Below are 22,671 nucleotides of genomic sequence, written 5' to 3'. Positions count from 1 at the left end.
ACTCTTCTCCCTGGTCTCAGATTCTGCCAGTCATTTCTGCCAGTTCCATGTAGTCCATCAGCTTCATCTGCCATTCTTCCCGGGTGGGCAAATCTTGTGTCTTCCAATACTTCGCGATGAGATGAACAGTTGCTGCTGTTGTTGCATACATAAAAAAAGTTCTATCCTTCTTTAACACCAATTGGCCGACCATGCCCAGGAGAAAGGCCTCTGGTTTCTTCAGGAAGGTATATTTAAATACCTTTTTCATTTCATTATAAATCATCTCCCAGAATGTACATGACACCAGTCAAGCTCGCAAAAATCTATCATTTGCCCGATAAAAAATGTTGGAAATGTAAAGAAAATGAAGGTACATTCTTTCACCTTTGGTGGACGTGCCCAAGGATTAAGGCTTTCTGGGAGATGATCTATAATGAATTGAAAAAGGTATTTAAATATACCTTCTTGAAGAAACCAGAGGCCCTCCTCCTGGGCATAGTCGGCCAATTGGTGCCAAAGAAGGATAGAACTTTTTTTATGTATGCCACAACAACAGCAAGAATACTCATCGCAAAGTATTGGAAGACACAAGAGCTACCCACCTTGGAAGAATGGCAGATGAAGGTGATGGACTATATGGAACTGGCGGAAATGACTGGCAGAATCCGAGACCAGGGAGAAGAGTTGATGGAAGAAGACTGGGAAAAGTTTAAAGACTATTTACAGAAATATTGTAAAATTAATGAATGCTAGAATGATGTTGGATAGAAATTAAGTGGTCTTTAGCTGAAATGTCACAAGGGAATGTGAAAAAATGGATTATTAATAGGTAAAAATTTAAAATTACAATACTTTATGATTAATGACTAGGATATACAAAGAGGGGAGGGATTTGCTGAACTAACAAATTGAACTGGAATACAAAAAAGGGAGGCGTGAGGAGGTCCGGGAAATAAGCAAATGAAGGATAAGTAAAGGAAAGAATGAATTGTTTTTAATCATTTTTATTTTGCATTTTTTTTTTTTTATCTTGTAATACTCTGAAAATCTTAATAAATATCTTATAAAACAAAAACAAAAACAGAATGTCTTAATCCTTGGGCATGTCCAGAGATCCAGACCATTCCCTGACACCGCCCCCTTATTACGTCATTCCAATCCTGCAACTCTATGAGAACAGATCCGGCACATCCACACTCACGGTCAACCCACCAGCTAACGCTGTCCCTCCCTCCCGCAGGCTTGTTGACGGAGAGCTTTGTGGACGAGCCGGACGGCTTGGTCTCAGTGAACCTGCTGGTGATCTCCTCCGTGGCGGCCTTCGTCATCGGCGCCGTGATCTCTGGCTTCAGTGTGTGCTGGTTCATCGGGCACCGCGACCGCAAGGAGCTGGCCCGGCGCAAGGACAAGGAGAACATCCTGTCTCACAGTGAGTCGGTGGTGAGCGTCAGCCGGCTGGGCGAGCGCCGCTCCCGGGGCGGCCCTGGCGGGCAGCCCGAGAACCTGCTGGCCCCGCTGATGCAGAACGGGTGGCCCAAGGGGCTGGTGAAGGTCAGCCAGCACGACCTGGATTCCGGGGTGCTGCCCACCCCGGAGCAGACCCCCCTGCAGCAGAAGCGCTGCCCCAAGCCCTGCACCTGGGAGTACAGCCACAATCTCATCAACGCCTCCTTGCGCAGCGGAGACCCGCCCTCCTCGGTCATCCTCCTCCACGCCGGCCACACCGCCGTGCCCTCGCACCACCTCGGCTCGGGGCGTGTGATTCCCATCTCCTGCCACTCCATGCTGATGGACCAAGAGCTGGAGAACGAGGCCGGCGACCTCTCACTGGACATGCGGTACTTGCCGGTCAGCGCAGGAGAGGGGGCGCGGGTGGCCCAGCAGCAACAACAACATCAGCACCAAGCGCCGCCCACACACCGGCCGAGCGGGACTCGGAGCTCCTACGGTGGAGAGTTGCCCATCACGCCGCATGGCAGCCCTGAGCGGCGGCGGGTGGTGTCGGCCCCCGGCGGGGAGACGGGGGACCCCGCCCCGTGGAACCCCGAGAAGCTGAACTCGAATAGTAACAATGCGGCCAGCAGGGCAAGCGCGCAACTGAAGCGCACCCACACTTTCAACAGCGGGGAAGGGCAGGCGGCCTACGCCCGGGCGGCGCGGGGACCCACGTTGGGAGCCCAGCACACCCTGACGGACTTCAGCCACCTCCTGAAATACAGCGGCGTGGAGCGGACTGCCTCCTCCGTCAAATAGGGGGACCGGCCCAGGGGGCGTGGCTTGGCTCGGCGGCCTCCCTCCTTCGAAAAGGGGCGGGGTTTCACAGCACGGAGGAAGAGCGGATCAGGAAAAGGACAACGCGAGACCCTGGGTCCCACCTGAGGAGAGGCGGAGGGGGGAGGAGAAGGACCTGTGCTCCCCCCCAACCTCCCAGGCGTACGGATTATTGGGGAGAGGGGGGGCACTCGGGAGATGCTGCTTGAGGCAAAAAAAACAAAAACAAGCAGGGAGGGTGACCTCTTCTGTGTGTGCGTGCGTGTGCGTGATTTGGGGTTTATTTCATCCGGGTGCTTCCTCATTGGACTCTTCCTCCCGCGACGCTCCGCCTCCTTTCCGAGAGGCGGGGCATGGGGCGGCCTCGGGTGCGGCTCCGCCCCTTCCTCGCAAAGGTGCCGTGGAAATAAGGGGGGGCAGGATTTTGAACGATGGAAATAAATAATAACCAACGGCGGTCGCCAGGGAAATTTCAAAGGTCAGGGACGGGTGGGGTGGGGAATCTCCCTATCCGTTGCCCCCAGTTTCTTCCCGAGTGGTTGAAGGTGGTGCCAGACTATGAAAGGTGTTTAAAAAAGCAAAACGGGGGGCTGGCATTCCTTCCTTCGTTTCCATCTGATTTCCTCTACCTGTTTGGTGAGGTTCTGTGTGTTACTTACACGCTTGCACATGCACAAAACACGAATCCTTGCTCGTGCCAGGCAGGAATGGTTCGGGAGCGGCTGTTCGTCTACTCTGGCATGGCAAGGATTGCCTTTTTGCTTTTCCTCTCGGATCGAGAAATTTCTCAGAAGGAGAGGACAGTAAAGACTTTCTACATGCACTGGGAAAGCAAATCCCAGCATTGCCGGGTGGGGGGGTCAACAAGATGGCGCCTCGGGGTCCCTTCCACTGCGATTCTAACGGTGCTAGTGGCTGCGGCGGAAAGCAGTGCAACTTCAGGGTGTCAAACCTGCCCCCTCTTTTTCATGGTTCTCGGCGCTGCGGGGTTTCGGGCCATTTTGACGCCTGCTCAAGTTAAGCCCTGGTTTAAAGAATCCTGCGGGTTGTGATTGGGGGACGGGGGGGTGAAGATGGCTGGGAATGAATCTGTGCGGAGGGCCTCAGTTCAAAAGTCAGGACAATATTCACAGGGTCCATAACTGGTTTGATTTGTAGTGTCAGCACTAATCCCTCACCGTTCTAAGTCTGGCCTGCCTCAGCATAGATCATGGCATTTAACGCCATATCGGTCGGCAAGGTTTATCTTGCCTGGGCCGGTTTACTCCAGCAGAGATCCCTCCATGGGCCGGATCCCACAATTCCCAGCATTTGCATCTGTGCAGATGCGATTTCCGGCATCGGTGTCTGCGCAGATGCGATTTCCAGCACCGCGGAAGCGAGTCCCTGTACCGCGCTGTACCAGTTTAGCGCAGCACGCGGGGACTTGCTGATCGGGCGGCTCGGTTTGGGGGCAGCTCGTGGGCCAGTTAAACAACCCCCGTGGGCCGCTTTTGGCCCATGGGCCTTAGGTTGCTGACCCCTGTCTTAAGGAAATGCTGTGTCATCCACAAAAACTCTTCTGTGATTTGAAAATGGATCGGAGTCTGAAGAGGGTGGTTTAACTCTGCCCTTCTCTAGAGTGTGTGGATCGCACCTACAGCCTACCTATATGCGAAGCCCCCCCAGATAATCAATTGCAGATGAACCAAGTCCGACGAGGCGATCTCCGCTGTGTTTACACAATCTAGGATAGCATTTTCCCCAAAATAAGCGCTCACCTTTCTCCTGTCAGTCCCTCAACGTGGGCGCAGCTGTTGTCGGGGCAGAAGGAAATTCGGGAAAGGGGCTCATCCAGAGATGCAACAGGTAACATTCCTTTTGAGGGCACGCAACTCTGCTACGCCTTTTTAGCACCGGGAGCCACGGAATAATCCAACGCAGGCGTGTGTGTCGAGATGGGCGCGCACAAGTCGTGTGAAAGCTGTTTGGAAGGAGGTGGGGGCTTGTGCTGAGACAGAGAGGGCGGCTGCCTCATGGGTTGGGTCATTTTTAAGCCACAAGATCTGTTAGTTAATTTGTTTATTTCTTGGGGTATGCCTGGGAGCAATTGGGGAAATCCCCGGTCTAGGGTCCAAGGGGTCAGCAAACTTTTTCAGCAGGGGGCCGGTCCACTGTCCTTCAGACCTTGTGGGGGGCTGGACTATATTTTGAAAAGAAAGAAAAAGAACAAATTCCTATGCCCCACAAATAACCCAGAGATGCATTTTAAAGAAAAGGACGCATTCTACTCATGTAAAAACACGCTGATTCTCAGATCATCCGTGAGCCGGATTGGGAAGGCGATTGGGCCAGATCCGGCCCCCGGGCCTTAGTTTGCCTACCCATGGGACTCCAAAGAAATGGCTAAGCAGAGCTGTCTTCTTGACTGCAAAATTTAAGCTGTTGGGTTGCAACTCTAGGGTAGGGAGGTCAGCTGAGCATCCTTTTCGTTTCCCATTCCTCCCCCCACTCTTAAAAAACCCCAGATGCAGACATGCCAGAGATCCTAAAGAGGGAACTCGCTGTTTGCAATTGATGCCCTGATTTGGCAAAGACAGAACCCATTTTCCATCCTTGGATTGGCAACAGCATCTCCCACGGTCCCAGGCAGAGGGACCAGGGACCAGGCCTGTCCGCCTGCCAAGCCAGTGTGGTCCCAACTGGGAGACGGACCCTCCCAGGAAAACCCAGCCAGCCTTTTCCCCTTACGAGCAAACGCAGAACGTGTCTGAGATTCGAACCCAGGACCAGCCAGCCGAACAGGTTTGCTCATTGTCGTATTTCAAGCTCTTACGCTGAAATGACTCGACTGCATCTGTGGACTTCCAAGGGTGTTATTAACATTACAAACATAGCGTTCTTCCCCCCCCCCCCCGGTCCAAAGCTTGGTTTGTTGCCCCTCTTGAAACGTATTTTGTTTTTTATCTGGCTGATAGCTCAACGTTTTCTCCCAACGAACTACGGCAGCTGCCTGGAGCATTTGTGTGTCTAGAGACCTCCAGACGCTTGAGGTTGTGGATGAGCAAAAAGGGGAATAGGTTGCTTTCTGTAACCCCGCAGGGCTCCTTTCAAATTCACCATCCACTGCTACCATTCCACACATAGGCAAAGCAGCTGTACAATTTATTTTTTTCCTGGGACAGCTTTAGAAGAGGGGAGTTGACCACTCAACCACAAACATGAATCCTTAGGCAGATGCTCCAACAAAGGACACCAACGATGTCTACCCTGGACCCCAGGCCGTCATTTTGCTATCAACAATGTTGTTGTTGTTTAGTCGTTTAGTCGTGTCCGACTCTTTGTGACCCCCTGGACCAGAGCACGCCAGGCACTCCTGTCTTCCACTGCCTCCCGCAGTTTGGTCAAACTCATGCTGGTAGCTTCGAGAACACTGTCCCACCATCTCGTCCTCTGTCGTCCCCTTCTCCTTGTGCCCGCCATCTTTCCCAACATCAGGGTCTTTTCCAGGGAGTCTTCTCTTCTCATGAGGTGGCCAAAGTATTGGAGCCTCAGCTTCAGGATCCGTCCTTCCAGTGAGCACTCAGGGCTGATTTCCTTCAGAATGTATAGGTTTGATCTTCTTGCAGTCCATGGGACTCTCAAGAGTCTCCTCCAGCACCAGAATTCAAAAGCATCCATTCTTTGGCGATCAGCCTTCTTTATGGTCCAGCTCTCACTTCCATACATCAAGAAGGCTATCAAGAATAGACCACTACAGAAACAGCATGACCTCTTCATTTTCAGGCTGGCAGCCATTTCCCCCACCCACAAATTGAGTTTCCAAGCTTTTTTGCATGGCAGCGGGAGGAAGGCAGGGAGTACTATAAAAACACGGACACTTCCGAATTTTCGTGGTGACGGCGTTTCGTTTCCCTCCCTCACAACAGCCTGAAAGTTCAGCCATCTTCTGGGGCATCGTTGCATATCCTCCAACAAGGCAAAATTCAGGACACCCGTCTTCTCGCTTTTTATCATGAGAATGGCAGCCTTTGGGGGATGACATGATCTTGCGTGATTTCGTATCGCGATCCCCCCCCCGCCCCTCCAAAGCATTTTTTCAGGCGCAGGGCCTGAAAACATGTATTTGGGGGCACCATGCGAGATCACAGCTCCAGAAAACACACCCTTTTAGGAGATCATGGCACTAAAAAATGCCCGCACTCAAAAGAAAAAACAGGATGTCTCGTTTTTTCCGGGACATTTGCAGGATATGTTGGGGGCGGGGGGGAATCATGGCCATATGAACTCACTGGTACCCCCAAGCTTGACACCCCATGTCTCCCCCAAACCTTACAGGGGGCACAATTGTAGGAGGGGGTCTCAAAGAACAAAGCTTTGACAAGAGAGCTTCTCTTTCCCTTAACTCCTCTTCCCCAGTTCACACACACTTCCAGTCTTCCCTTCCCAGTTTTCTCCCCCCAACGCAAGTCAGGGTGTGACCGCTTGTGGCCCCCCACAACAAAACTGGGAACTGTAGTTTAGAATTCCCAGCACCCTTAACAAACTACAGGTCCCAGGAAGCTTTGGGGAAAGCGGTGTAATGGAAACGTATGGTGCAGACGGGACCTAAATGAGCAACTTAGTTTCTTACTCAGTGTAGACCCGCTGGAATTTATGGGCCTCCGTTACCCCTTCGTTTCAGTGGGTCGGCTCTGAATATGACTAACAATGGATGCGACCCCCAAGTTGGGGGCAGCGAGGAGGCTCCATTCCAATGTTAGTTTCCTTCCTTCCTTCGCTCTCACACCATTTTCGAAGTCGCCTCCCTCCCTTCTGCTGCAAGCAAGGGCTCTTTTAGCTGATTAGCAGGTAGAAGTTCAACAGGAAAAGCTGCCCCTTGTGGATTTCTGCCACACCCCACATTTGCTGCAACCCCCCCCCCCCCAGTTCAGTGCCTTTGCAAGTAGCTAAAGGAAATGTGGGGAGGGAAAAGTATTGGAGAGAAAGAGTTGTAAGCATCATTGTAGATTTCCTTGGTCTGCCATTTTCAAGTGGCATTTCAGGATTTGCAGGTGGAAATCCAACATGTGCGGTTTTTGGCTCGCGGGAGGACAAGCAACACCTTGATGGGTTTGTCTGTCGTTTGCAGACACCTGCAGAGGGAGAAAACGATCTGCCTGAAACAGCCCTCAAAATTTCCGATGGAAAAAAAGGCAAGGGTTTGTTCCTGATCTCACAGAAGGAACTCAAGGTAGCAAGTTAGCACAAAGTCGTTCCCCCTGGGGGGGTGCCTCCTGGTCCTGGCCCCCGCTCCCGTGTGTGATACAAGGAATAACGATTCCGGCCTACCTTACAAGGTTGTTGTAACGGAGGCATCAATGGCAGGAAGCACTTTGACTTTTCAAAACAGAGAAGTGGCTTTGTTATTGAGTCTTGGGTTGACAAGGCGTGTTTCCATGAACTGGCTTTGAACCGGTTCCGCTCCTGGGAACTGCGAAAGTCTGTAGGAGTCGGTGCAGCACCGACAGACTGAAATCTCCATAATTTGGGGGGGGGGGGCCGAGGCAATTTGTCCGGTTGGAAATCAGCTTAAAATCCGTACTAGAATGCTGATATTGCAGGGCAGGCCACTGAGTCGAGCCCATTCTGAAATCTCTGCGATGGGAGTTCTTGGCCAAACATTTTGAATTTGCTTATTGCGACCTCCACATTCGGAGGCAGCGCATTTTCGAAGCAGGGGAGACTGGCCTACGGAGCAGGGGGGGCAAATCCTTGGCCCGTCCACTCCTTGCCCCCAGCCTTGAGGGTGGCCCTCCATATCAGCTGCCAACCTTCCCCTGAGCCCCAGCGTTTCTCCTTGCAGAACTCAGAAGGATGGGGGCAAACGCAGAGTTGAGTCTTTTGCACTGGCCCTTGGCGCTGGCTCCCCGTACGGCAGGTCTCCCCAGCGCCAGTCCCATGGGGCACCGAACGCCCCTGCCCTGGAGGCAGAACCCACAGCCAGGATGTGTGGATTGTGTGCCCCTTGTGGGTCTCCCAGACGCACTGCGGGAAATGTTCTGTCTAGCCAGACAACTTCGGTCTGATCCTGCCATGGGGGTGCAGGGAGAATCTTGTGCTCCCTCTTTTATTACGTCAAGGTTTGGAGTGCATTCCTGATTTCAATTTAATCCTGCTCCGAGGGTTGGGGGGCTCCTGAAGCTGTAGATTTGGAGAGGCTGTTGGGGTAGCAGAAGGGGTCTGCCACTAGGTTTGGAAAGCAGAGATGGGTGGGGGGGACTCCGCTGTGTTAGGGGAACTGCAGAACGGTTGGTTCCCACCCACTCCATGGGGCAAAGACTCCTCCCCCCCCCCCCAGAGAAAGAAAGAGAAGCACACTGTAAATAGGGCGTGGGTAGCATGTGCGTAACAAGGGGGCTAGTCTGACGCAAGTTCTCTCGTGACCTTTGCCCCCCACCCCGGTGATTTTTCATCTTTTAACTATGTGCAGGTCCTGCATGCAACAGCAGTACAAACTCCTCTGTATCACTCTGGAGAAGCAAAGACGATCTCCCTTCCAATAAACCTTTGTTTACAACGGCTCTCGGCTCTCTGTCCGTCCTTTTCCCTTTTCTGAAAGGCTGTGCGTTGAATGTGTTAGGGGAAAATCTAGGTGTGAGGCTGCTCAGTCACCCAGCTGGTCGGGCAGGTCCCTGCGGAATAAAGGAAGGAGTCCAGCCAACCGGAGCAAATAGCTGTAGACCAAAGTTTATTGCGCAATAGGTTCAAAGAGCAAATTCTGAACCCCGAGGATGGGGTGACAAAGACTTTTAAAACTTTCCCACCTGTTATGTACTGAGTTAAATAGGATCCAAATTGCAGCAGTCTGATTGGTCCTAGAACAATGCAGCAGTTTGATTGGTTGGCAGGAACCACCCAATCCTGCTCCAGATAGAAGTGAATCCACAACCTGATTGGCTTACAGTAGAATTCCAGAATTAGCCAATCATGTGCAGCCCATTGTGTAAATAATGTATATAAAGCAGATACTTTGAGGGGACATTCATTCATTCCTCCTCACCACTATGAGCTGAGTAAAGAGCATGAAATCACTTTGCGACTCTGAGTATATTTCACCACCACATCCCAGAATACAGTTCGAAGGGGAGGGGTTAACCTTGGCAAACATGTCCAGACAAGTCCTTGGTACAAGATTAGCATAAGCAGACACGGCAGGGCAAGACTCAGGTATAAGATTAGCACAGACAAATATGTCTTAAGTACCCACCACCCAAAAGTACAATAGAAGTTCCTTTGCATGTCTGGAGCCTGAGGCAAGTCAGGGGATTTGGCTTCCTTTGGCTAACAATGAGCCCAGAAATTGTCACCTCTGGGAACTTCCTGGAGTCCCTTTTCAAGGGGAAAAAAGCTTTGGAATGGAGGAAACTGGGAAAGGAGATGATTTTATATTATTTTTAAAGCTAGGTAACTTCCCTGAGCTGTCAAGTTGAAAGGATACATTCAGGCATAATATTTGTAATATTTAACTTTAAGGATGTGCCCCCCCCCCCCGTAATTTCCGTAACGTTTGAATGAACTTTACTACGGTCACAGACCAGGATAAAAAACAAAAAAACATATAAATAAAATAGCAGTTAGGGTTTTGGGGTTTTTTTAACTGATAAATGTTGGAGCAAATAAGGACAAAGAACAAGCATAAGAATAAAATACAACAATAAATACAAGAATTAAATACAAGAATAAAATACAAGATTATCTGAATAAAATACAAGATTAAACACGGATAATGGATGGATAAAAACTGATCATTAAAACAGATAAAAACTAAAAACAAATAAAAACATGCAGCTAAAACAACTGTAAGAGCGTAAGAACTAGAAGACTCGCAGTTAAAACAGCTGCAGAGTAGAAGCCTCTGAAATAGAGGACCCTCGCAGCATTAGAAACTGATGTGCAAATATGCTTAAAACAGACAATTAAAACAATGCACAGCAATAAATTTAGACACAATGTGCAACAATAAACTATGCGTTTTGCGGAGAGGGAACATGCCGCTCGGAGCTGGAGCGAAAACGTCGGGAATTGCAACACCAAAGGCAATTGCAACTGTGGCTGGGAAGCGCTGAGCATCGCCTGCCACGTAAGGCTGGAAGCAACAGAGATGGCGGGGGGGGTGGGAATCAAATTCAGTTGGCATTTAATTTTCGCTTTCTGGAACAAGGGGCGAGGGGAAGCTCAAGGCCTTCCTTTGAAATTCACACTTCTCCAAATTTTGCAACGCGGTTCCCCGAGCAAGCAATGTGTGCAAAATTCTAAATACAGGGCAAAAGAATGCACGTCTCTGTGAAAACGACGTACAAAAATGCATTATATTTGAGGAGGGAAGTTTACTTGGCAATAACGTGCATTTTCGTAAAAATGACTCACCTATGCAGTGGCAACTTGGTTTACGAACTTAATCCGTTCCGGAAGTCCGTTCTTAAACCAAAGCGTTCTTAAACCAAGGCATGCTTTCCCATAGCAGCGGGGGACTCAATTTACAAATGGAACACACTCAACAGGAAGCGGAACATGTTCTTATTCCAAGGCAAAGTTCACAAACCAAAACACCTGCTTCCGGGTTTGCAGCGTTCTTAATCCAAGTGGTTCATAAACTAAGCTGTTCTTAAACCAAGGTACCACTGTATTTAGGAGACATTTGTATTAAGCTGCTTGTGAACTTTCGTGAGGGCTTCGCATAGTTGGTGCAGAAATGTGGGCAAGGTTGGGAAAACAAGAAACCAAAATAATAATAATAATAATAATAATAATAATAATAATTGTACCCCACCCATCTGGCTGGGCTGCCCCAGCCACTCTGGGCTGCTTCCAAAGCATATATAACATAATAAAACATTACACATTAAAAAGCTCCCCTATACAGGGATTTATTTCCCCTATACAGTGGTACCTCGGGTTAAGTACATAATTCGTTCTGGAGGTCCGTTCTTAACCTGAAACTGTTCTTAACCTGAAGCACCACTTTAGCTAATGGGGCCTCCTGCTTCCGCCGCTGCGCGATTTCTGTTCTCATCCTGAAGCAAAGTTCTTAACCCGAGGTACTATTTCTGGGTTAGCTGAGTCTGTAACCTGAAGCATCTGTAACCCGAGGTACCACTGTAGTTGTTGTTCTCTTTGACATCTGATGGGAGGGCATTCCACAGGGCAAGTGCCACTACCCAGAAGGCGAACCAGAGCAGCATACGGAAACGCCGTTTACCTTCCCGCCGGAGCGATACCTATTTATCTACTTGCACTTTGATGTGCTTTTGAACTGCTAGGTTGGCAGGAGCAGGGACCGAGCAACGGGAACTCACCCTGTTGCAGGGATTCGAACTGCCGACCTTCTGATCGGCAAGTCCTAGGTTCTGTGGTTTAACTCACAGCGCCACCCGCGTCCCGAGTACAGTGGTACCTCGGGTTAATAACTTAATTCGTTCAGGAGGTCCGTTCTTAACCTGAAACTGTTCTTAACCTGAGGTACCACTTTAGCTAATGGGGCCTCCCGCTGCTGCCACGCCGCCAGAGCATGATTTCTGTTCTCATCCTGAAGCAAAGTTCTTAACCCGAGGTACTATTTCTGGGTTAGCGGAGTCTGTAACCTGAAGCGTCTGTAACCTGAGGTACCACTGTATGTGACGATGGCCTGTCTGGATGGAAGACTCACTTATCTGACCAAAGGCAGCCTCCTTCCTCTTACCCAGCCATGCCTCCTCCCATTCCTGGACCTCTTTTGCCCCCCCCCCCCCGCAATCTAATTGAAACAGCAAGCAGGAAACAATTACTGGCTCTGGAAGGGAGCCAGGCCTTGGGGAGGGGGTCAAACTTAACGCCTACGGGATGCCGCTCCACTTTTCTGTCTTTCTCTAAAGCACTCCGAGATAACAGGATGACACACAGACCTGAAGATGGATGACTCATCATCCATCCTGTCTTCTTCTGCCCAGAGAGGCCACAGCCTTCCTGGCCAGGTTGGCGGTCCCGAAAGGACAGCCACTTGAACCCTAGAGGTCGAGGTTTGTGGGGCAGGGAGATTCCAGCCCCACTCCTCTCCTCGGCTCTGTTTCAGGGCTCATGAGCGCAGTGCTTAATTTGCTCCAGAGGAGAAGACGCCAGCTGGCACCTAAGTGTGGCGTTGTGGGCGGAGTCATCGGGGTTAAGGGCGGGGCCTGAGCCGAGTGGGGCGGAGCCTACCAGGTGGGGGCAGGCCCAAGGAGAAAGACCGATGATGATGATGATGATGATACAACATAATATAACTTGATAGTGATGATAATGCTAATGCTAAAGCTAATGCTAATGCTAATGATAATAATAATTTATTTATACCCCACCCATCCGGATGGGTTTCCCCAGGGACCCTGGGACCGAGCAACAGGAGCTCACCCCGTCACGGGGATTCGAACCACCGACCTTCTGATCAGGAAGCCCTAGGCTCTGTGGTTTAACCCACAGCGCCACCCGCATCCCATGGGGATTAGCAGCTAATAAAAGTTTGGGTTCTCTTTTGTTCGTGGTGTTACCGGAAAAATCCGAGGGCTCCCTTGGACAAAAACAAAGACACCAACCAGGATAACTTGGAGCAAAACAGCAGCCTGTAGGCTTGGCCTTTATTGAACTGTTGCAACAGGGTGTTCCCCTCACTTGCAAGAGAGAGGAAAGACCCAGAAAGATGGTGTGCAAGACCTTATAAAAACTTTTGAAATTCCCATCCTGTAGGTCAAGCCCACCCCCAGAAACATCATGCATACATTACAGAAAGGAGGGGTTGAGGGAGGAGTTGTGGTGGTAACCTGAGTGTCCTGTCACCTGGCTGGTTCCTCCTTTCCCCCTGCCCATGAGTCACTTCCAGGAGACAAAGGGGAGTTGGCAGTTTCCTGCCCCCAGAGGGAAGATCTGATCATTGTCCTTTGTTTCAGTCCATGCTGAATCCACTCCCATATGCAAGTTCTTTGTGATCTTGATGGTCTTCTGTCTAGGACCATCAGGGTTGGCATAGCAACTGGGCAGGGCTCCTGTGGATGTGCTGGGATGGTGAAGGGATTATGGCTGACCAGAACCAAGCCACCCCCCTTTGATAGTCCTTGTCATATGGAGTAAAATAAAAATGGAACAGTGCAAATCCGATGTATGGTTGATTTTTCTATGAATTTATAACAGAAGTGTGGCATATGTAGTGTGTGAGTGTGAGTGTGTGAAGTTTGTACAAACTGAATGATTGGGGTGGGGGGTTCCTGCTACAGTGGCTTCCATCTTGTTCAACCTTCAATAAAGACCAAGCCTACTGCTGTTTTGCTCTGGTATTCCTGGCTGGTGTCCTTGCTTTTTGCCCAAGGGAGCCCTCAGATTTCTCCGTTAACAGAAGCAACTGTGCCCTCCTGAAATTCAATAGGAACTGAGCAGTAGGCATTGCCTGCAACGGGCTTCGTGTGGGTCTCTGGGAGGAAACAGATTGCCGCCATTAGTTTTGGAGAGTTGTCTGACAGCTAGTGCGGGAAGAGACACGGGTGGCCCAGAATCTGGCTGCCGCGGAAGCGAGGCCTAGTGTTGGATCTCACCTCCTCTTCGCCTTGGCAGAGCTCTGCTGTGCGCGTGGTGCCAATAAAGCTGATTGAATCTAATGGGGAGGAAATTGACCGTGTCAGTGCCAAGCTGCCCTCGCCTCGTTCTTTTCTGTGTCGCAGCCGGCCTCTGGCAGGTGGGTGGGCAGCTCGGGAACCAGTTTCCCTGGGTAAGGAGGATGCAAAACCCGGAGCCACGCCAGGCGCCTCTTCCTGAAAAGAGAGGAGCGTCTATGCCATAACACATCGCCCTTTTTTGTTGTTGTTGTTTTCCCAGGGAGTTAACTCAGAGTCACCCATGGAACAGAGTTTGGGGATTTTCATGCCGGACTATTTTGAGTTGGGCGATGGTCCGCGCCTACAGATTTATACACAGAATCTGGCGACCGTCCAGATCTTCTTCTGATCTTTGCCTAACAGCAAAAGGTCAAATTTTTGCTTTTGCAGGAGGTCGGCAAGCCTCACCAGTAGGGGATCAATGAACTTACTACGTGCCTCTTCGTAAAAGGGACATTTAAAGAACAAGTGTTCTGGGCTTCCTATCTCTCCCAATGGACAGGTGCAAAGTCTCTGAGCGTACGGGACTTTTCTAAAGGCTCCATCCAGGACCGGCGAGGGAAGAGCCTTGCTTCTGGCGAGTGTAAAGGCCCTTCTTGCATTTTTGGATACGAGAAAGAAGAGATATGCTGCCGGTGCGGCTATATCTCTCTCAATTTCTCCAGTTTTATAGTCGGGGCACCTTGAGCAGTCCTGTTGTCTCTCGGTATCTAATATTCTTTGCCTGACCATGGCTTTTGCCTGGCCCAAGCCCAGACTTAGAAGGGCCTGAGGGGCAAAACCCAGTTTCTGGAGGGTGTTCAGAACTGCAGTCTGCCAGCCTGACTGGAATTGGTCGCAGAGGATCAGTGGGGCTATCCCTCGGGGGAGCAGATTCAATGTCAGCCATTTGTAGATTGATGTTAAGCAAATGCTAGCCTCCACTCTCATCTTCCTGAAAAGAGGGGAGGGTCTCTGCCATAACACATCGCCCTGTTCCCCCAAATTCAGACCAGGCTCTCGATGAGAGAAGTAGCAGGCATTTGCGGGGAGACAAGGGGCTCTGAGATTTTGCTCACTTGACGCTTTCCCTGTACATCAGCAGTGGTGGTGGTGATAATAATAATAATATAATAATAATAATTTATTATTTATACCCTGCCCATCTGGCCAGGCTTCCCCAGCCACTCTGGGCAGCTTCCAACAAAATATTAAAATACAGTCATACCTCGCGATGAATACGCTTCAGGTTAAGCATTTTCAGGTTGCGCTCCGCGGTGACCCGGAAGTAACGGAACGCGTTACTTCCGGGTTTCGCAGCTCGCGCATGCGCAGACGCTCAAAATGACGTCACTCGCATGCACAGAAGTGACGAAACAAGACCCACGGATGCGCAGATGCACAGTCACGTCTTACATTCGCTTCAGGATGAGAACGGGGCTCCGGAAGGGATCCCATTCACTTCCAGAGGTACCACTGTACAGTAATGCATCAAACATTAAAAGCTTCCCTAAACAGGGCTGCCTTCAGATGTCTTCTAAAAGTCTGGTAGTTGTTCTTCTCTTTGAGATCTGGCGGGAGGGCGTTCCACAAGGCAGGTGCCACTACCGAGAAGGCCCTCTGCCTGGTTCCCTGTAACCTCACTTCTCACAGCGAGGGAACCACCAGAAGGCCCTCAGAGCTGGACCTCAGTGTCCGGGCAGAACGATGGAGGTGGAGACACTCCTTCAGATATACTGGACTGAGACCGTTTAGGGCTTTAAATGTCAGCACCAACACTTTGAATTGTGTGATGATGATTTGTTATTTATATGCCCCCCATCTGACTGGGTTACGCAAGCCACTCCAGACGGCTTCCAGCGAATTAAAATACAGTAAGACCTCAAACAGTAAAAAGCTTCCCTGTACAGAGGGCTGCTTTCAGATGTCTTCTCAAAGTTGTGTCAGTTCACACCTTCCAACATTTCTCCGATGAAAATAGGGACGCCCCATTCCATAATGATAGTGCTACTATTTACACACCACACATCTTACTGTGGTGCCCCAGTCACTCTGGGCAGCTTAAAGGGGCCCCTGACCATTAGGTCCAGTGGTGGCCGACTCTGGGGTTGCGGAGCTCATCTCGCTTTACTGGCCGAGGGAGCCGGCGTACATAAATATATACTATAGACATAACTGCTTTGTGAAGTAGGGCTGTCGTACGTCCAGGAATTGGAGGCGCGGTTTTCGTCAAAGCGTTCAGGAAAACCCGGATGTATATGGCAAGGGGGTCTATATCATGTAAAAAAAAAAAGAATAATCATATTTAAAATTCGTAAAAATTTGTAAAATTTTGTGAATTTTTTAAATGCTTATTATTATTTTTTTACATGATACTTTTTACAATTTACCTAAAAAGACAACAAAATGATCTGGACTCCTTGGCAGGTTTTGAATAAACATCCACAGATTTATTACTTGAACACATGATAGATAAGGCAATTTTATAACATGTAGAGAACAATACAGTGGTACCTCGGGTTAAGTACTTAATTGGTTCCGGAGGTCCATTCTTAACCTGAAACTGTTCTTAACCTGAAGCACCACTTTTGCTAATGGGGCCTCCTGCTGCTGCTGCCACCACGCGATTTCTGTTCTCATCCTGAAGCAAAGTTCTTAACCCGAGGTAATATTTCTGAGTTAGCAGAGTCTGTAACCTGAAGCGCATGTAACCTGAAGCGTATGCAACCCGAGGTACCTCTGTATGTGCAAAAAAATCAGAGAGGGGAGCTGAGGGAAGTCCTTGGTTGGGGAGGAGGGAGGGGAGGGAAATAATGCGATTGATTATTTGGACTGATTTGTTATGCTGAAATTGTCTAATAATTTTTTTTTTAAAAAAAATCATGTTCCCCCCAAAAAGCTCAACATGGCAACTTGTTCAATCTCTTCCACCTCTGGCATTTCTCCACCTTTCCCCCCCTTCTCTTAGACACTTTCCCAAAACAAGAATAAAAAAGGTAAGGAATGAAAACTGAGGGAGCTGCTGCATTCTGCACCCAGGAAAGGTTTGTGGGCTTGCACCCTGCAGTTGTAGAATGAAAGCAGCAAGGCTTAAGTCTTGTTGTTGTTGTTTAGTCGTTTAGTCGTGTCCGCCTCTTCATGACCCCCGGACAGGAGCACGCCAGGCCCTCCTGTCTTCCACTGCCTCCCGCAGTTTGGTCAAACCCATGCTGGTAGCTTCGAGAACACTGTCCCACCATCTCGCCCTCTGTCGTCCCCTTCTCCTTGTGCCCTCCATCTTTCCCAACATCAGGGTCTTTTCCAGGGAGTCCTCTCTTCTCATGAGGTGGCCAAAGTCTTGGAGCCTCAGCTTCAGGATCTGTCCTTCCAGTGAGCACTCAGGGCTGATTTCCTTCAGAATGGAGAGGTTTGATCTTCCTGCAGTCCATGGGACTCTCAAGAGTCTCCTCCAGCACCATCATTCAAAAGCATCCATTCTTCGGCGATCAGCCTTCTTGATGGTCCAGCTCTCACTTCCATACATCACTACTGGGAAAGGCTTAAGTCTAGGGCTTACCAAAGTTGTGGCTGCAGTTTGATGTGCAGAAAGGAGAAGGTGATGTTTCCCCCCTCCCTATGCACTGCTCTTGTTCGCCAGAAGCAGCTTAGTCCTGCTGGCCACATGACCCGGACGCTGTACGCCGGCTCCCTCGGCCAATAAAGCGAGATGAGCACCACAACCCCAGAGTTGGTCACGACTGGACCTTAATGGTCAGGGGTCCCTTTACCTTTATGCTGTAAAAACTAGCTCCTGTGCACAAGACTGCAGATAAAAGGTGCAAGAGAAGACCAGGCTGCGTTCACTCTTGCCCCCCAAAAGGTGGCAACCCCCCATAATACACTGGTTCTTATTCCTCTGCAGTCACCTTTTGTAAAAAGCAAAACAGAATAAAATAAAAAGCAAGAATGTCAGCGTAACCCAGGGGCGTTCAGCTCTTCTCCTTCCTCGCTGCCTCTCGAAATTGCCAATTAGTTCGGCTGCTGCAAAGTCTGTAGGAAGATCTGTGACTAGGCTTTGGAGGAGATTAACCTGAAGAGATAAATTTAAATAATTACAATAGTTGGGTTTTTTAAAGGAGAGCAGAATAAATAGAGCAGGCGTGAGTTACACGTAAGCCGGAGGGGAGAACCGTTTTGTGTTCCAAAAACACAAAAGAACCACCAGCTGAAAATATCTTGCGGGGTTTTATTTTTATTTTTATCCCCCCCAGCTGTCAATTAGCAACTCGCAGAACAATGGGAGAGGGAGATAAATGGGGGACTAGGGAGAGTCCTTCTCTACTTCGCCTCCAACCAGTTAGAGTGCTGGGAGGGAAGGGCGTTGCTAAAAAACAGGCTGGTGGGATGGATTGGAGCAGGCCTTTGCAAATGCTCTTGGAAACTAATTTGGGGATCACAGGCGCTTGCAGGTGCCATCAGACCAGATCCAGCCTGCCCCCTCCCGGGCTTCAAACACATACCTTCCAACAGTCCAACTTGCAACACGAATCATTAGGGAATGGGAATGTTCGCCTCGCCAGCTGCCTCCGAAGCATTGCTCATGTGCCGAGCTGAGCATAAGTGGAGGAGAGCAGCTTGCTGCACCAAGCCAATGGTCCATGTAGTCTAGCCTCCTCTTCTCACAGCGGCCAGCTAGATGCAAGGAGCAACACTCTCGCCCTCCTGTGGTTTTCCAGCAGCTGGTTTTCAGAAGTGTGAGTGCCTGGAGGCGGTTGGAGGATGGATGGCGGCTAACGGATTGGGGCTGAATCCTGACAAGACTGAAGGGCTGTTTTGGGGGGACAGGGGGCAGGCAGGTGTGGGGGATTCCCTGGTCCTGAATGGGGCAACTGTGCCCCTGAAGGACCAGATGAGCAGCCTGGGAGTCATTTTGGACTCACAGCTGTCCATGGAGGAGCAGGTCAGTTCTGTGTCCGGGGCAGCTGACTACCAGCTCCATCTGGTACACAGGCTGAGACCCTATCTGCCCGCAGACTGTTTCGCCGGAGTGGTGCATGCTCTGGATATCTCCTGCTTGGACTACTCCAATACGCTCTAGGTGGGGCTACCTTTGAAGGTGACCTGGAAACTACAACTAATCCAGAATGCGGCTGCCAGACTGGTGGCTGGGAGCGGCCGCTGGGACCATATAACACTGGTCCTGAAAGACTTACATTGGCTCCCAGTATGTTTCCGAGCACAATTCAAAGTGTTGGTGCAGACCTTGAAAGCCCTAAACGGCCTCGGTCCAGTATACCTGAAGGAGCGTCTTCACCCCCATCATTCTGCCCGGACACTGAGGTCCAGCTCTGAGGGCCTTCTGGCAGTTCCCTCCCTGCAAGGAGTGAGGTTACAGGGAACCAGGCAGAGGGCCTTCTCGGTAGTGGCACCCACCCTGTGGAACAAACTCCCATCAGATGTCAAGGAAATAAACAACTATCTCACTTTTAGAAGACATCTGAAGGCAGCCCTGTTTAGGGAAGTTTTTTATATTTGATGTTTTATTGTATTTTTAGTATTCTGTTGAAAGCCACCCAGAGTGGCTGGGGAAACCCAGCTAGATGGGTGAGGTATAAAGTTGTTGTTGTTGTTGCGTCCAAATGTGAAGGTAGAGTCTAGCCTTCATGGTTTCTGCTACCTTAGAGCACAGGTGGAGTGGTAAAAGTTGCAACGCAGGCCCATTGTCTTTTAAATCCTTAATTCAGTTGAATCCCAGAGAGAGATCCTATAGTTCGGCATCAGAGCTTCGCATCTACTGCTACTAGCTCCATTGCTGACTTAAACCTTCCTGAAGGGAGATGGCAGCTTATGTTTCTGGTGATAAGTCATCAGTTGGCCTCAAGACTGTAGCAGAAACATCCAACCTTTCCTGCCGCATTTGCCAGAGTGAAACCTCTTGTTGAATGCAAACTTAACTGCACAGCATTGTAAATACAATGCACTCAAACATAGCATTTTGTGCATATGAAACTTTTATCTCCAATGTGGGGGCTCTGTGTCCACCTACTGTCAGAACACCTAGAGATCATTTGCGGGGGGGGGGAGACACAGGATCCTATGTCCTGCATTAGACCATCTTAGCTCTGTATTGCAGGGGTGGGGAGCCTCTGACGTCGAATATGTCTTCAAAGGCAGCCCCACGTATAATGTGCTGCAGTAATCTAACCTAGGTGGGACGCGGGTGGCTCTGTGGGTTAAACCACAGAGCCTAGGACTTGCCGATCAGAAGGTCGGCAGTTCGAATCCCCGTGACGGGGTGAGCTCCCGTTGCTCGGTCCCTGCTCCTGCCAACCTAGCAGTTCAAAAGCACATCAAAGTGCAAGTAGATAAATAGGTACCGCTCCGGCGGGAAGGTAAACAGCATTTCCGTGCGCTGCTCTGGTTCGCCAGAAGCGGCTTAGACATGCTGGCCACATGACCCGGATGCTGTACGCCGGCTCCCTCGGGCAGTAAAGCGAGATGAGCGCCGCAACCCCAGAGTCGGCCACGACTAGATCTAATGGTCAGGGGTCCCTTTACCTTTTACCTAATCTAACCTAGAGGTTGCCAGGGCACAGATGACAGGAGTCAGGCTTTCCTGGGCCAGATAGGGGCTCCTCTGGGCCATCAGCTGAAGCCATTCTTGGTGCTGGTGCTATTTCAACTGCCTTGATTCCGAAGCAGGCTGAAAAAAAGCAACGAGCGAGCTATTTATTTTGTTTTTATTAGTGATTTTATTGGTTGCTTGGAAAACCGCCGCCACCCAGCAGGATTCTAAGCAAAGATGAATCCTAATAATGCCACCGTTCTCAAAGTCGTTGTTAATAATCTAGAAGCCAGCTGTGTGTGTTGGAGCGGAGGGGGGTTGCAGGCCAATTGGACCGATGGGGACCCCCAACCTCCCCTGGCGCAGCCCCCTCCCCGAGAGAGACGGTCAGCCTCCCCTCTCCCAGCACGGCGGGAATAAATTAAGTCTCCGGCGTCCCCAGGTGTCTCTTGGAATCCGGCATTAAAAGGCGATGTAATAAATAGGCCGAACACGGTTGCGATGAGCCTTGTGTACAATAAACATCGCAGAGCGTCTGGCTGCTATTACGCCGTATTTAAATTGCAAACATTACAGCCTATTAGGGCACAATGAGGCTGCAGTTTTCGCCTCTCACCAGCCTCGAAGGACAGACATTGGATAGCACCGGGTTGTCGTCGCTTTGGCGCATTTAAGAAATGGTCTGCGGCAGCCGTACCGCTGCCACCCCCTGTCCTCCGCAACCGTCACAAAACTGAGGAGCCCCATCGAGCGAGGACTGACTGGAAGCAGAGGAGCGGAGTGGGGGGCATCAGGTGGGGAACCCCCAAGGGACGATGGCTCAGAGCCAGGGGAGTAGCAGTGGGATGACAGCGAGTGGTCAGAGGGAAAAGACTTGGAGGTGTCAGAAGCTGGAGGGGCAACAGGGTTTAGTGAGCAGGAAGAGTCTGTGGCAGAGAGCAGTCCAGAATCGGAGGCAGCAGAGGAGGGGAACCAGGAGGCAGAGATGAGGCAGGCTGGTCAGGAAACCAGGAGGTCTCCCTCTCCTTCTGAGACCAGCTCCCATCCAGCCTAGTCCCCCAGAACCCAAACAGGTATGAAGGAGGAAGAGCATAGATAGACAATATGGAGGAGCCTCAGATCGCTTGGCAGAGGAGGAGCCTTGGACAGAGGGGAGAGTCCTTGCATCTGCCAAAAAAAGGAACGCGGGTGGCGCTGTGGTCTAAATCACTGAGCCTCTTGGGTTTGCTGATCGGAAGGTCGGCAGTTCAAATCCCCACGACGAGGTGAGCTCCTGTTGCTCGGTCCCAGCTCCTGCCCACCTAGCAGTTCGAAAGCACCTCAAACTGCAAGTAGATAAATAGGTACTGCTCCAGCGGGAAGGTAAACGGCGTTTCCGTGTGCTGCTCTAGTCCGCCAGAAGCAGCTTAGTCCTGCTGGCCACATGACCCAGAAGATGTACGCCAGCTCCCTTGGCCAATAAAGCGGGATGAGCGCCACTACCCCAGAGTCGGCCACGACTGGACCTAATGGTCAGGGGTCCCTTTACCTTTACCTTACATAATAAGAGCGAGAACAAAAACGAAACAAGTCGGTGCCCCCACTCCACTGGTGAGGCTTGCCTAAACCAGGCACCCCCAACCTTCAGCCCTCCAGATGTTTTGGACTACAATTCCCATCATCCCTGACCACTGGTCCTGTTAGCTAGGGATCGTGGGATTTGTAGGCCAAAACATCTGGAGGGCTGCAGTTTGGGGATGCCTAGCCTAAACAAAAAATAAATAAATGTCTTAAGCAGGCGCCAGGAGGAGTACAGTGAAGGCACCTGGCTGATATCACGTGGCAAGGAGTTCCAAAGTTTATGGGCTGTCACACTTTTTAAATAAACACGCCAAGTTCCTACAAATGTGGAAACGGTGTTTCGTGGCACTGGTGGCAGTTCATCGAAGTGGTCGAATGGGCCTCATCCTTTCAAGCGTAATCTGTTGGGGCGCTGGTACCAGCAATGGGGGCCAAAAGTGGGTGAGAATTCCCCCCACAGAAACACACCTCCCACTTCTGGCTCTATTTCTTCCCTGCGTGAAATTAGGCTAAAGGCTGCCCACCGCCCCCAAGTTTGATCCGCTGGCTTTAAGGCGCACCACCCCCGGTTGCTGGGACGTGGGTGGCGCTGTGGGTTAAACCACTGAGCCTTGGGCTTGCTGATCAGAAAGTTGGAGGTTCAAATATCTGCGACGGGGTGAGTTCCCGTTGCTCGGTCCCTGCTCCTGCCAACCTAGCAGTTCGAAAGCACGTCAA

General features: G+C 50.5%; 1 protein-coding gene across 5 annotated transcripts in view; it reads left to right on the top strand.

Annotated features, from left to right (window-relative positions):
- Window positions 1-8,795, top strand: part of SEMA6B (semaphorin 6B) — a 178,427-nt gene extending 169,632 nt beyond the window's left edge. For all 5 annotated transcript variants that reach the window (XM_080988822.1, XM_080988823.1, XM_080988824.1 and 2 more), the window contains one exon: window positions 1,223-8,795. In XM_080988822.1, coding sequence (XP_080844948.1) covers window positions 1,223-2,235 — 1,013 coding nt within the window. In that variant the 3' untranslated portion in view covers window positions 2,236-8,795. The remainder of the gene's footprint in view (window positions 1-1,222) is intronic.
- Window positions 8,796-22,671: the final 13,876 nt, after the last annotated feature.

Source organism: Podarcis pityusensis, assembly GCF_964106645.2.
Source record: "Podarcis pityusensis genome assembly, chromosome: 18".
NCBI lineage: Eukaryota > Metazoa > Chordata > Lepidosauria > Squamata > Lacertidae > Podarcis > Podarcis pityusensis.
This window is presented reverse-complemented; position numbering and strand designations above follow the sequence as displayed.